The 16,220-nt window shown below is 36.4% G+C and overlaps 1 protein-coding gene across 1 annotated transcript in view; it reads right to left on the bottom strand.

The window, feature by feature from the left end:
- Positions 1 to 16,220, bottom strand: part of DOCK11 (dedicator of cytokinesis 11) — a 1,858,863-nt gene that overhangs the window by 1,483,269 nt on the left and 359,374 nt on the right. The window contains exon 11 of the mRNA XM_044057487.1: positions 9,397 to 9,537. Coding sequence (XP_043913422.1) covers positions 9,397 to 9,537 — 141 coding nt within the window. The remainder of the gene's footprint in view (positions 1 to 9,396; positions 9,538 to 16,220) is intronic.

Genomic DNA, 16,220 nt, shown 5'->3' with positions numbered 1-16,220 from the left:
TAAAAGAGAACATTATCCTGACAATTTTACTAGAAATATTCAAACTGTTTCAGAAATAATTCTTTATTAGTAGGGGCCACTGGTAGGCAAACACAGCCTTTAGGGTGATCACTTTTTTTTTTTCAGTATGCAATATATACTGATATATATATATATATATATATATATATATATATATATATATATATATACACACACACACACACACACTTATCTATATATATATATATATATATATATATATATATATATATATATATATATATATATATATATACGCTTATCTATATATATATATATATATATATATATATATATATATATATATATATATATACACACACACACACACACACACACATACATATTTTCTGAATCAAATCTTTATTCTGGTATAATATTGGAAACAACACAATACTAGACTCTCACAAATTGAAATGTTATAATATAAAGCCTAGTTCTAACCACTGTAGACTAAGATCATAGATTTGAGTTAGTGTGCAAGTATTTTTAATTTCATACAATTAATTCACCTGCATTTCATACTATTAATACATGCAATATACAATACATGGCTGAGTACAAGCATGTCTCATCCTTAAAATGTTATGAGAATCTGAGAGCACTGCAGAAATATGCTATGTATGGTCAACAGAAACTGACAAACTGCATCATTTCTAGAGCAATCAGAGTAATAAACAGACAAGCTAATACAAATATTTGTATTCTTATTGTTATATATAAAACACTATGTAATTCTTGTGCTAGACCAAGGATGTCTAATAGCAGGGATTAGATGTCTTAGCTCAAAATTAATACCTTTCATGCGATCTGAACTTGTAAAGCGTGTTGTCCTGCACAGGATTATTGTAGAATGTATTTGTAAAATGCAACGTCAGCTCAGGCAGTGAGGCATCAGGGAAGGCTACAGCAGTTAGTTAAATCCGATATGGTTTTGACAGTGAGGCAGAGGCCACCATGGAAGTAAGTTTCTTTACTAGCTGTGGAAACCAAGCTTTTCGAAGATAACAGAAGACAGTGAAGTCCTGGTGGATGTTTCCCGGGCTTGTGTAGAAATTACTCACCTCTTCTCATTATATGAAAACTTTGTTGCTAATTACTTACATTTTGTGTCTCTGCTGCATTTATGTACAGCTATAGAAATACAGATTAAAAGTGAAGTAATCACCCTTACAAGAGATGTCTGAAAACAAAACACAGTAACTGTTCATTTTTTTTTGCTTATAGCAGTCTGTCTTCAAACTCTCTACTGTACTGCCTTCTTTGTGGCTGTTTTTTTTTTTTTCTTAAAACTGGAACTAATATTCAAGCAAGAAAAGAGAAAGAAGTGTACTGTTGTAGAGAAAAGGGTAAAAAGAAGGCGTGATACTCATCATTGGAACGCATGATGTTCAGCATTACATCGCTGCTGCAGTAGCTCAAGCGATATGGAATGTCCTGCCAAGGATCGCATGAGCCTGCTATCTTCCAAAGAGTTCGGGCCTTTCCACACGCTGTAGCTGTTGTACAACTTGAGGAGAGCAGTATACATACAGTGCCAAGAGTGCAAAAATTTCAGAACCTTCTGCAAACTGCCGGCTTGCATTACCCAAGGCTGAGCAGATAACTACCTCATTGGGGATTACCTTTCACAACTACTTCATTTTCTATGATTATTTTAGAATTTACAGACTTTTACTACTACTTTTTATGTGGTAGCAATAGAAACAGTTTACTGCTATTCTGACTTATGTTCTTAGGAGTCCCTAACGGAAATTCTTGATATTTTACGGTTTCTGTGGGAAAACTTTTACTTTTTATACAGAAGTCTTAGATAGGGGCTATATCTACTGGGATTGTGGGCTGTCATTAAGATTTTTACCTCAAAGCATGTGTGTTTATTCATGGTTGCTTCACTTAGCCTCTTCTTATATACCAGTTCCACTAAAAAGCCAGTCTTTGCATTTTATTCAAGAATTCACTGCAAAGCTTCATGTTTTGAGAGAAAAAGATTACTTTTCTGTTAAAACTTATATCTATGCCTTAAAAGTTTCTAGTTCTCAGGGTTGTCATTCAAAACTTTTAATTCAAATATCAATTGATGCTCATGATTATTTTACCAAAGCATTTTTATATTCCGTTTTGCTAAAAGCTGGTTTTGGCTTTCTATTAATGAATTTGTTGCAGAGGTTTATTTTTTGTGAGGAAAGGGTCTTCCTTTTTCTTTAATTTAGAGCTAGGGGCTAATACTACAGGTTTTGCAGGCAATTATTAAAGAATTTGTCACATAACAATGTTAGGCCTTACTACTTCTCAAATGCCAGTTCCAGTAAAAAAAATAGTTTTAGGCTTTCTACAGAGAAATTCACTACAAAGTAACATTTTGTGGGGGGAGAAAATGGTTTACTTTTCTGTCCAAACTAATAGCTAGGGACTAAGGCTACTGTGCCTGGTCTGTCATTTGAAACTTTTTACCGGTAACATCAGTTTTACATCATAAGGTAAGACCACTCTGAGATTCAACTATCCACTTGTCAGACTCATTTTAGCAGATAGGATAGGTACTTGGGTCCCTGCAGTTGTTTTTTTTCCCCTCTCTGGGCCACATGAGGTAAAAACATACTTCAGAAGCTTTGCCTCTGTCCAGCTTCTGCTTTGTCTCAGCTGCTGCTAGGTGCTGCTCTGGCCACCCTGAGTTACCCAGACCATTCATCTTTTCCTCTCTATCCCTCTGGTGTACTACTCAGAAAGCCTATATGGGCTGGGAGATGGACACGCCTCCTTTGCAGCTGTTTAGTTGTAATGTCTGTTAACGAAGAAGCACTTGTGTCCGCATGATGAAGGGAGTGGACAGTGTTGTTTTTGCCTTCCCACCCTCTGGAATTTCTTTCCCATGGTGCAGATTGTCCTGTTAATCTTCCCTTTTCTGGAAATCTTGCAGGAAAAGAAAACATTTTTTCTCCTCCTGATTCTTTTAAGGATTGGCTGGGCGTGGCTATAAATTATTTAAAGCCTTTCAGTTTTAAATGAAAAATGTTTTCCTCTTTTCGGGGAAATACTGTTCCCTCTCTTCCAGAACCACCAGTAATTTACCTGATAGTCAGATACCTGGCTCCTCCCACAATCTGATAAATTACATAAAGTGACATAATCCAACAAATTACTCTCTCTAAAGTCCAGGGAAGATCTTGCAGTGATTTCTCTGTCTAATTTAGCCACTGCAAGAAAACTTCCTAGACTGAATCCCATTCCTTCTGACAAGGTGGGGAGACCTTGCCAGGCTTAGAAAGAATGATAGCATATCCCCCACTTTAACCTTTTCAGTAGTTTTTGTCAGCCTCACATGTGTAAGTTAACATTCCCTAGACAAGATATATTGTTTGGTCCTTCTTTGGCTGAGGTCCTTAAAATATTTAATGAAAGTGACAAGTTATTTGAAGGAACTGCCTTATATTTCTTTCCTCGTTTCCAAAGGTGATAGGAAAGTTCAAGGAAGAAAGGCGAGTTCTCTCAAAACAAGAAAAAAAAAAAAAAGAAGATGATGAAGATGAACTACACATTCCTTCCACCTCTCTGGCATCCTACTCGATTTCATAGATTTTGTTTTCAATTTCTTCTATGACAACAGTTAATGTCAGACACTTGGGTTCTGACAATTCCAAAACAAGGCAATGACTTGGTAATGGGATCATCTCCTTTTACAAAGGAATCCATTCCTCTAATCAATCCTCTCTTCCCTCCTGCCTTAGCATGCTGCTTCAGGAGGGTGTTACCCCAGGTCTAGCAGGAAAAGGATTTTATTCAAGTATTTTTTGGTGGCAAAGAAAGAAATCACCGGATTCCTCTCATATATCTTTCTTTTCTAAATCTAACAATTGTCATTTCATTTTAATATTTAACAAAGTGTTTATGGGGGGGGGGTTCTGTATGGTACTTTGAGTAATCATAAGCTTCAAGAGTAATCACAAAAAGCCTGGCTTCCATGATGGCCTTTTTCAGTTTGTAATAGCATTAATATTTTTTCTGTATTTAGAAAATGGTCTTATTTTTACAGATTCTTTCACTAGTTGTCAAAAAATATGTTTTCTTCAGCTGGTTATTTTAGTGAACATGGAGAAATTTCTCTCATTCCATTTCTCACCTTTGTGTTTCAGGGATGCCTACAGAATATCCTTCATGATATTATTTCTTCCTTAGAATAAAGTGCAATGTTACAATGAGCATTTTTCAATATTATCCTACCTAGATTCAAGATTATGTCAGGGAATATCTCAGAATACAACAATGATGCTCTATACCATTTTTAAAGGTTCCTTGGGCCACTTTTTCAGGATGAAATTCCAATGGTTCACAAGATTGATTTGGATCCAACCCCAGCTTCCCTTCTATTTCAGATTCCAGTGCTGGAGTTTGTACAAAAATGACTTTGGTGACCATTCCTCCCAGGTCATCTTTTTTTGTTCCTTCAGCCAATACACAGTCTATAACCACAAATGCATCATACTCTGAAGAACTTTAGGATAAAAGTCTAGGACCTGCAAAACAAGCAAGAAATTAAAGCACAAAAATGTCAAATAAATGATGGTTCTAATGAATATCCTCAAATCCTTGAACCATCTTTGGATTTCAGACCTTCTGCTAGTTATCTCAAACACTACCACAATGTAGTATATAAACAAAGGGGGGAAACAAGTCCTACCCCCTTTTGCACACTATCTATTGCAGCTGTATCTTCAGGCTACCTATATTCAGTCAGAGCACATTATTGCAGACAAGCTGAGTAGGATCAGAACAGATCCACACTATGATCATTGCATCTTCCGGAAGTCAACTCATCTGTGGGGAAATCCTTAAATAATATGTCTGTGTCCAGTCACAACAGAAAATTAATGTTCTGTTCCAAGATTCCTTTTACTCAGACCTGAAATGCAGATACCTTTCTTTTATATGAACAGGAATATTTCTGTATGCTTTTCCACCCTTACCTCTGATAAACAAGATTCTTCTAAAGAGTCAAAAGGACTCTCCCAGGATTAGTGAGGTGGCACCCTTTTTGGCTCGGGCATAAGTGTTTCTCCCTTCTTTTAAGATCAGCCAAGGTCAATTACAAGTTTCCTCACAGAATGGATTTACTCAGACAATAAAATGATTATTTGATATGCCCTGATTATTAATTTATTCATCTGACTACCAGGATGACAAACTTAATTCCTTTTAGGCACCTTCTTTTTCTGATGACAGGGAAAGTTATTAAAGGAAGCACAGAAACCTGCTAGTAGAAAATCATATTTGGTAAGGAGAAGAGACTTTCTAGTTAGTGCCAATCCAAGAACCAGCACCATTTTCAAGTCCAGATGCCTCTGGTTCTACGTTATTTATGGGAGCTAATATCTTCTGGGCTTTCTTAATCTTTTACTAAGATTTTTTCATTTGGTCATTTCTGCTTTTTCTTTTGTTTATCCTGAGATCCCCCTTTCTTTTCTACCTCTTGTGAAGTAGTTTCTAAAAGGGGGCTGTCCATCTAATTGGCTGGTGGCTCCTCTTAGGATCTTTATTTTCTAGTGCAAAAAACCTGCATTGTTTCCTTGGCACTTGCTCACAAGGCAACTGAAATCCTTATTGTGGTAAACCGTGCTCTCTTACTATGACTTCTGCCAGAAGAGGCTCTGAGCTACAACTTTTTATGGTGAGTTAACCATATCTCATCTTCACAAAAGGTAGGGAAAATTTGAGATAAAAAAACAAGGTATGAAGGATTTTAAGAGTCTCACTGGACCCTGCTAGTCTTCTCACCTTTTTCTTTACAGATCCAAAAAGAGTCAGGGAGAAAAAAATGTTCATACTTTGGATACATTATATCTGAAGAAGTCTGATGATTTTACAACGAAAAAGCTGTGTTTTATTATCTTTATTGTGTTAATATTATTTAAGAGAAGGAGTCTGTTTACACTAGTTGTGAGTAGTGTGGTGTACCTTCTATTGTCCAGCATTGGGTTTCAAATAAATACATTTCTTACTTTTTGCATCCAGCACAAGTTGTGCAAGAACTATCCACCAGGGGATCCTGGACTCTGATCCTTCTTCCTCCTCCCTTCCTTTTTAACTCTACCATTTGTCCCTTATAAATTAGGCCACAGCAATAGTGATCTGACAGTAAAAACAGTTCAGTCGTGCAAGTAAACTTACTATAACAGTAGATGTTCTACCAGATCTTTGTTGCAGTAGCCACTCTCTCCTTCCCTCCAACCTCCACCCCCCTTCCATTTGATGTACTTTGACAGGGTGTGGGATGTTCACCATTTGTATCCCTTTCTGGCAGGTGATTTTGGTGTTCTAGCAGGGTGGCATAGCTATGATGGGGCAAAATGGGCAACTGCCCTAGGCACAAAGTGTTGGGGAGGTGAGCTCATCCAGTCCCAATCTCTCTCTAATGCAATACCAGCTTTTAAAAGGTGGAATAGCATTTTTGGTCAAACCTAAGAACTGTAGCACTTAGTGTATACTCTAAACAGTAGCAAGCAGTTTGTTACAATTTAAAAGTAAAAAAAAAAGTCTTTTTTTTTTTTTTTAACTGAAACCCGAGTGTTGCACCTCTCCTTGCAGACAGCGTATAAACTACAGCAACTGTGGCTACATTTATAGTGAGCAATTTGCTAGAGTTTAAAAAGAAAACATTTTTTTAACTAAAACATGAGCATACAGGGTATAAACCATAGCAACTGTCTGCTACAGTTTAAAAATAAGAAATTTGTTTTTAAATAAAAAAAGAATGCTGTAGCACTCCGGGCATGCAGGGTATAATCCATGATAACCGTTAGGTCCATTTGTAACAAAGAGCATGGTACAATTTATAAAGAAGATTTTTTTAAACTAATAAATAGATAAGCTCCTCGGTGCTCTGTGCAGGAGGAGTATAAACTGTAGCAACTCTAGCAAATGTGGAAGAATGGTTGGGGGCTGGGCACAGAAATGGGGCAAAGTAGAAGGCAAGTGGAAAGGAGAAGGAACACCCTTTTTTTTTTTTTTATATATATATATACACTGTAGCAATCAGCTTATTACAGGATGCTGGTTGAACCAGCTACATTTCTGCCCTAGCCACTGTATTTATGTAGAAGATGCCCTACATTTGTAGAAGCCAGATAGCTTGTTTGATCGTTGCCAGGACATCCCAAACAGCATAGGCTACTACAAGAGTGAGGTATTCAAACATCTACTGTTATGCCATGTTTATATACACAACTGTACTTTTTTTTTCTTTTCCGTAACAGTAAATTAACTCACTTCTGTTTAAGTTGTAGCACATGAGTTCAGCAAAACAAATTAAAAAATTTGCTTCAGACCACATGGTGTTATCTTGACAAATGTGTACTAACTAGTCGCAAGCAATTAATGTCATCCTGTTTAAGTTCTGCTGTACTGTTAGCAGTACAAACCCCATTGCTTTTAAACCACAAGACAACTGGCATATTCTTTACAAATGAATGTTAATTTCCCTGAAGATCAACACGTAATAGTATGTTTACACCTTAGACTTGATTTTCCTGCACACCACGTGTCTATTAATGTCACAGTTTTTCTTCCATCATCGAGTCTAGTTCAGGTAACTTTTTCAATTTTCCATTGATTTGCCTCTTTTTGTTCATCCATGTGTTTCCTGTCTTTGCGATTTTCCCTGTTGATCATATCTTCTCCTTTGTATATTTCCACAGTCTAAACTACCTTGATAGTTCATGGTGCTTAATTTTAATACGTACAATTCAGCTTTATATGCATTTTTTATTAGATGGTTACAAAACTTCATATAGTAACTCTACAGCTAAACACTGATTCTATATACTCTCAAACAAAATATTGCAGTTACAAAATACATGTTGCACAAAACCTAATGAATCAGTTTTTTCTCCCATCAGATAAATGGGTGCATTTACTTTAATGAATGTTTACACATAAGGATTATAATTTAATGAAATCAGGTTAAACTGCAGGGCACCCATTTCTTCAATATTTCTAAAACTGGCTGTGAAATAAGTGACAAATGTGAAACTCAATAACCTGAATTTCACAGAAAATGAAAATTTCATTTAAGACACTATTTTGAAACTCACTTTTGGACTGTGCCGTAACCGATTATTTAACACACTGATTTTTCATGCGCACAGATGAGAAAGTAGCAAACACTGCGTGTATTCACTTCTCAAAACTGTCTCAAAATATACCACTGATTTTAGAGATGCCTAAACTGAATAGTGTCCTTAACTTAGATATGATACAAAATGCATCCTGCTATCATGAAACTAACAGCAGATGAGAATAATTGCAAAGCTAAGAATTTATGAACTCAAACCCCATTAGGAAAAGCAGCTTCTTAATGCAAGGTTAAGTATAATAAGGCAGGTACAAGAATATGGATGCTGTTCATATATCTATATATATCTATGTGTAGCTATATATATATATATATATATATATATATATATATATATATATATATATATCGATAGATAGATATACCTATGGCTGTCATATGTTTCATTGTGTACACATTTTTTGCATTCCACTGGTTTTGGTAACTTTTGTCGGTGGTTACAGTGATCAAATTATGATATAATTGAACTGTTGCAGTTCGAGTGTAATATAATTTCAGGAGTTACCCTCTTTCTCCATGGTTGTGTGACCTTGGAGTTAATATAGTTAATTTCTGGGGCTGTGGGAAACAAAGTCCCCCACATAAAAGTAATGTTTTAAAAGATTGTAAATGTAAGCCATTGATTTAAATTTACGACCACTTTAGTTCAGTGTTTTTTTTAGGTGATTGTTATTGCAGAGAAGAAACCTTTTTGATGTACTTAACTGCTGATGAAAGTTCACTGATGATGTAAAGAAATACATTATTTCTCTTTATATATATATATATGGGTGTACTTTACATCATTGAACTTTCAAATGTTCGACTTTCTTATGGCCGAGACCATAAGATTGAATATTTAAAAGTTTGAACATGTAAAAAAAATATAAGAAAAAAAACTACACATTTCTAGCAGGGGGGCAAGCCCCCTGCGCCCCCATACCCCCCACTATTTAAATATACCAACTCCGAGATCGCACTACATTGCAGAAAAGGCAAATCTTCCTGTTCCATGCTGTATGGAGATCTCCATTCAGACCATTCAAACTTTTAAAAGCTCGATTATATGGTCTCGGCCATATGAAATTCGAGCTTTTAAAAGTTCGATGATCTAAAGGGGACACATACATATATATATATATATATATATATATATATATCTACATACACACACAAACACACAAACACACATAAATTGACAGTCACTTCCTGCAGTTTAAAAGGCAAAAAAAAAAAAAAACATGTCTCAAATTAACTCTTCAACCTACATTTGTTGGTGATCCTTGTGGTCTGTCATTCACATGGCCAACCAAGTTGAAGCATAAATCATGACAGGTTACCAGGAATCGTTTGCCAAATTTTTCCTCAGGAGGTTTTACATCTGGTTCTATTCCAGAAAAGTCTAATCTCTGTAAAACATCAACAAAAACAGATCAGTTTCTGCAATAACAAAAGAAAATCTTGTGTAACATTGTACATACATATCTTTTGAATGCTGTTAACCTTTAAAAACTGCTCCCAGATAAGTAAGCTATACCATAAAGACATAACGGACACATGTCTGTCAGCTATGCAGTCCTGTAAAGCAGTCTTAATCAAAGTCTAGAACAACCTTTCACAATCTCACAAACACCAAAATCAGCATTGATGAGCATAATTTTTCTTCAAATCTCATTAAAGTCAGTGAACTGCTATCAATATGCAAACTAAAGTAATTGATGCTTATGTTCAGATTAGATTGAACTCTGAGTGTATTACTGCCTGTACAAACTGTAAATCTCAAATAAATGTTAATGTGGTCGCTGATTCTGCTCTCGTGTCCAGGTCATGGCTGAAAAGGGTCTTTGGACCAGTCCCACCTACCTGGTTATCAAATAGTAAGTAAGTAAATAAATGCACATTTAAAGCAGTCACATTTGCACAATACTTTGCTAAACAGATGTTGAGTATCTTAAAGACACAAAACAGAGATATTTAGAAGATAACTGCATGATACATATTTCATCTTACATAATTGCTTTGCTCTGCTTTTTTTAATACACTAAAATTGAAAATAACATTTGGCAAGGATGAAGATTGCAAGCAAAATGAAAACCAGAGCCATATTACTACAGTTCAGTCATTACTGCAGTAATCTCCATAGGTCATTCTCAGCAGCCTTATAAAAACACTGATCCTGAAACAAGATATATAGCATTATACCCCGCTGTCCTCTTCAACATTGTATAACTCTACTGCTGTTTAGACAAACACATGCACACACTGTTGTCATACTCCCTTTGAAATAGACTATACTGTACCACATTTTACTTTTTGGAATTCGTCTACTGTTTTCACATGTTCAGCCTCCAGTAAGAGGATATTCTTTTGCTATGCCACAACGTTTGCACTAACATATGTCCTCACATTATCCTTGAATATGATCCTCCCTGTTTTATACCATGATGTCTCATTCACAATTTTTTTAAATTACTGTAATGAACAGTATGTATCTATACATCTTGTGTTAAACAGTGGCATCATCATCATCACATCCCTTCTTCCTCCTTCCTTTTCGATGTTCACAATAAGGCCCTTTAGTCTGTTTTTCTGAAGATACTGAAATAGGCATTATCCTCTTTCCTTCAATGTAGTAACTTTACCCATTTGATCTCTCACACACACACACACACACACACACACACACACACACACACACACACACACACAAACAAAAAGAACAAGCATGCAAGAAAATAGACAAGAGCCACTATACACTGCTCTGGATGCCATACACTCAACCTTTTAGTGTACAAAATCTGGACAAAGCCTTAAACAACAAAGGCCCAAAAATAGGAACAATTTTTAAACACTGGTCTTATAAATTTAGAAAGTTGATAGAATAACAGGTTTTGCATTAGCATGAATTTCCAGAATGGGATGAAATTTGAAACTCAAATGTCTACTATTATTTTCTGATTTTCAGTACTTAATGATTTGCCAGAAAACCAAAAATTTATGAGGAACAGACCACGAATATGAGGCAAAAATCTGAACATTCCACAAAAATCGACAGTTTTAAGGTAAGCTTGATGCTCTTTACTAGCATAGCTCTACTTTCCTTCAAACAGGAAGCAAAGTGCAAGACATTATCAATCAACACTGTAGCATATTAATTGGAGACAGACATTGAAAACAGATTACAGATCAGTCATGCTTGCTAGTATCACCAATATATAACATTCACCACATTTGGGTTTCCTATTAACTATGCTATTCCAAACTTATGGTCAGTGAGCAGGATATGGGCATTGGGTAGACTGCTAGTGACTGCATAGCCCCATCATCTACAGAAATCACTAGGCCCAAGCTTAGAGCATTTAGGAAAGAGAGATAAACAAGGAGTTCAAAACACATTCAGACAAGTAGAGCTGAAGAGTTTTATGCCGTTGAGTAAATTGATAATATATGTACCCAAACCACAGGCACATTATGTGCATGCTTTTCAAGTGAAGACCCTTTTGTAACTCAGCAGTGAATGAAACAGGTATGTTTAACATAACTCTAGCTCCGTGCATTTATTTTTAATGTTAACATTATGTCACCACCATCATCCACACCTTTTTCCCTAGTTTTTCATAGGATCAGGGTGTCATATCAATATTAGTCACTGTGATCAAAGTTAGCAATATGGATATAAGGCAAACAAGCAAAGCACTTTAATTTAAAGTCCCACGTCTGCAGGCAATATCGCCATCAGAAAACAAGCAATTCTTAAAAAAAAAAATAAGATAAATGTATCAATCCAAATTGGTAAAGATTATGTAATTAATGTTTCAGTGGGAAACTGTGCTTGTACATACTGAAACAGGATGATTAGGGATTGCAAATACTTAGAAAATGAAGAGTTACTATGTGCAGTTCACAAACAGTTACAGAAATAATAATGAAATAAAAATATATTACATTGGTGGACATTGGTACTTATAAGGAGAGATGTTGTAGTTGTTGTATCTTTCAGCTTTTCCCGGTTAGGGGTCGCCACAGCGGAACTCCGGTCCGCTAATGATTGGCAGTGGATTTTTACGTACCGAGTTGCCAGCTCTGACGCACAACCTTCAATGAAGGTACGCCCATTCATGCATGTCTCCACACAGAAGACGCTTTAACTGAGAATCGAACAGGACAACGTCTTACTGTGAGGCGACAACGCTACCGCAGCACCACCACCACAGTTACTTATAAGGAGAGATACCAGAAGATAAAAAAAATCATTAAGCATTACTATACAGATATCGGAATCCTTGGTCTCCTGTTTGAGAAAAATTAGAGAATTTCTACTGAGATTTGAAACGGGACTAAGGGTGAAAGGAAATGTAAATATGCATCAGTACACATATGAGAAGTGAAAAGCATGCATGACCAAAACATGGTGTTTCACAACAAAAATAGTTCATGCAGCTGACATCACACTACAAAAGGAAGGTCAGAGATTATTCATGCAGAAACTTGAAAGGATGGTATAATAAATCAGGAAATGGCTGAATAATAGGGAATAGAAGGTGAGATTGTGAACAAGCAGGATGAAGAATGTACCTTACATAGAAAAGCTCTGCAAGTTTAAACTTGGAGGCTATCCTCTCATCTCAAAACATAAAGGTAAGCACTAGGCATACTCAGACACACACCTTTAAAGCAAAAAGCACCTACACTAAACAAATGTATGCTGAGTTTGTTAAAAGACCATTGCCAAAGACTCGCAGGCTAAGGATGAAGAAACTTTAGCCATCAGTTCACACAACATATCCACCTTCAATCCATGTGCCCACAGACAGTATCCATACCTTTGAGTCAAAAGGGTACACAGTCCAAGCCCTTGAAGCCTACCAAGACTGCATCTACCTATAATAATGTTGCAGTATTATGCAACACTATCATCAGGCATACAGACACCATCTTCACATGGGTGGGTAATAGTGCAATGGTTAGCTGTCTTTCCAGAGTAAGGATTCTTAGAGCCCTCTGTCCTGGAAAATATAATTATGAACTGATATTGACGCATATGTCCTTAGGTGCTCTAACCAGAGGGACAGTCAGAAGTATATGACTGACTAGCTATGAATTTGTCCACGACAGAAAAGTCAGCTCGTCTTGGGTAGTATTTTCCCATCACCCAGATAATCAGTACAATAGTTGGCTATGTAACTGGGGTCATTCTAGGGGGGGGGGGTCTAGTATGTGTCCACTTGGAACAAATTGGCTTGCAAGCCTTCCTGCTTTACCAGGGATGGTTTGCACCTCTTTTACCATGGCTTTAGCATTCAGGTTAAAGTCTTTGCTGCCTCTATAGTACCTTGTTTAGTTAGAGTTTATCTGCTGGACATTCCAACCTAGTAAAGTCTAATCTGGAATGTATTAAGGTGGCTATACTCAGTACCAGTAGTGTTAACAAAATGAAAATTATCAGATTTGGTGGTTTCCTATCACATGATCACATTCATATAGATGTAGTTGCAGAGGCATGGTTTCATAGCAATGAAAGCATTTCCTCTGGTCCTGGGTTTTTAGCCTATCGTTTCTTCAAACCTTCTAACAATTGTAGGTATCTGCATTTATCAATGTTATCACCACATTACAAATGGTTCCTTGTACATCTAATATGAAAAGTTAGCTGTCCAAATCATCCAACACAAGATTAGTTAATTTCCCATATCTTGATATATAACACCCTTTATGTTCCCTTCTGACCATGGTAGCCATCTTAACACTTTAGCTGAAACCCCATTAATCCCAAGATTTTTCTAATTGGGACTTTAACAATCAAGCTCTAAACTGACTGACCTACACTGACACGCCCAGTACTTCCTTGGCATAGACGTTAACTCCCTTGTACAGTTAACCATCCTACTAGGAGCCCAAATACTCAGTCTTATTCTCACAAATATGGCCTCCTCTTTCAGACATCCCCATGAATCATCATCCCTTAAATCAGACTATAAAAGACTGACCTGTTCTTTAAAACTGATGGTTCCTTGCAAATGTTTCTGTATTTAAGGACTTCTCAAAAGCAAATCTTCAATTACTCAATGAATTAAATTCATTCTGCTATAATCCTCCAAAAACAGCCCTCAGTGTTAAAGCAACTAACAAGCCTCTGATGTCTATTCAAACTTAAATATTTGTGTTGATATTGATAAGACAGCCAGTATCAGTACCAAAAATTGTAAGACATTTAAAAACAGACCCTTCTGGTGGAACACACTGTGCATAAATCACAGAATGGATAGCCAACTGTTTCACAGACAGGATACATTGTTAAAGTGGGTGAATTCAGATTCAGGAAGAGGCAGTTACTAATGGTATGCCACAGGGCTCAGTGCTGGGACCAATCCCAGTCAGACCATACTTCTCTGAAATCAAGGCCAATATATAAGGCCTCTGGATGATGAACTTTGCTGACGACTGCAAGCTAGGGAAAATCACTGAATCCCGCAATGATATAGATATTCTTTAGGAGGGTCTAGATTAGACAAACGATTGGTGTCAGAACCATGGCCTAACACTAAATGTGAAAAAATGCATTATCATACTCTTTGGGAAGTCAAACACCCCTGCAAATTACATCATCAATAGCACACTCCTAAAAGTAGACTTTAAGATGACAGATCTGGGCACACAGATAGACAGTACCTTAAATTTGACTGATGTATCCACAGTGGTGAGGAAGTCCTTTTATATGGCACAACTTATAAGTAATGGCATGGCATCCAGATACAAGGTAATTATAGTCTTGCAGTATTCAGCCCTCATTAGACCAATAATCGAGTACAATGCACCATTTGGCATGTATTGACCAGGCACTTACAGCAGCTGGATTGACCTCAGAGGTTCCTCACAAAGAAAAGAGGATGTAAACAACATGAACTATGTGGACAGACTAAAAGCCCTATCTCTTAATAGTCTCCTACCGACTATTAAGGGTTGACATAGGACATATAAAACACAGGCATTAAATGTTAAAAAGTCTTCTATACAAACAAATATTAAAATTGTAAAAGGAGTATCACAAGATGTGATAAAACAACACAGAAATGGAAAACTGAAAACAAACTAAAATTGAGTATGGAGAAGATAAAACTAGCAAATATTAGAAAGGCAAATATCGAAGGCATATGACATCAAGAAAGAAAAATACTAAGATATCTGGATAAATGTTGATAAAAGTTTCAGTTTACAACTGTATACAGACAAAATGGGAAGGGAAATGGCTAGGACAATAACGTTTATCTAGAGATTCATAAGGACAGTACAAGTTATTTTAATCTCATTATTTTTACTTGAACTATGAAGCAACTGCATGAATCCAACATAAGAAAGAGAAAACAAATAGGACAGAAAGTGTATAAAGGCAAATGGTGAAAAAAATACAGGTAGTGGAAAACATGAAAAATAATGTATGATACTTGAAGTTACAGCCTTCCTATAAGAAGAGAATAAGATTTATAATGTAGAAGGTTTCTAGATGTGTTAGGACAAGAATGCCTTGTGTGGTCTACGCTACAAGGAAAAAAGCACAAATACAAAAGGACAATACAAGATTAAAGAGAACTACAAGACACTCAGGATAAAGAGGGCATAGTTTTCAGAAAGAGGGTTGGAAAGATGGAATTGTTTTCTGAATGATATCAAATTGCTAAAAGTAAGGAGCCATTCAAAAATTAATTTGATATAATAAACTACAGAAGAAGGAGACGCAGGGAAAGGAAAAATGCAGTGGGCAAGAAAGTCTGAAAACGATGCTTGAAACCTGAATGCATGTGCATGTACTGCACAACATGGATGCAGGAGGACATGTCGCTTTCTTCCATAAAGTAATAAAGAAAACTAGCTGTCTGCCAATCATAGCTTTGCACCTGGGGTCCTTTAGTTTCTCAAAGGGGTTAGTACCAGGCTAAGTCTTCACTGCTATCCTGAAGAAGAAACAAGTCAGACTGTGACCTACTGAATCTGGTGAACAGATGATGGATTTGTGGCAAGCAGACACCCTTATGGCAGGTATGTCAAAAAGGAAATGGAATAAAAAAATCAGTAGTGAATTACGTAACACCTGGGT

Source organism: Protopterus annectens, chromosome 15.part0 (genome assembly GCF_019279795.1).
Source record: "Protopterus annectens isolate FY-2018-M chromosome 15.part0, PAN1.0, whole genome shotgun sequence".
Classification (NCBI taxonomy): domain Eukaryota; kingdom Metazoa; phylum Chordata; order Ceratodontiformes; family Protopteridae; genus Protopterus; species Protopterus annectens.
The sequence above is the reverse complement of the archived record's forward strand: the minus strand, read 5'-3'. Positions and strand labels throughout refer to the sequence as shown.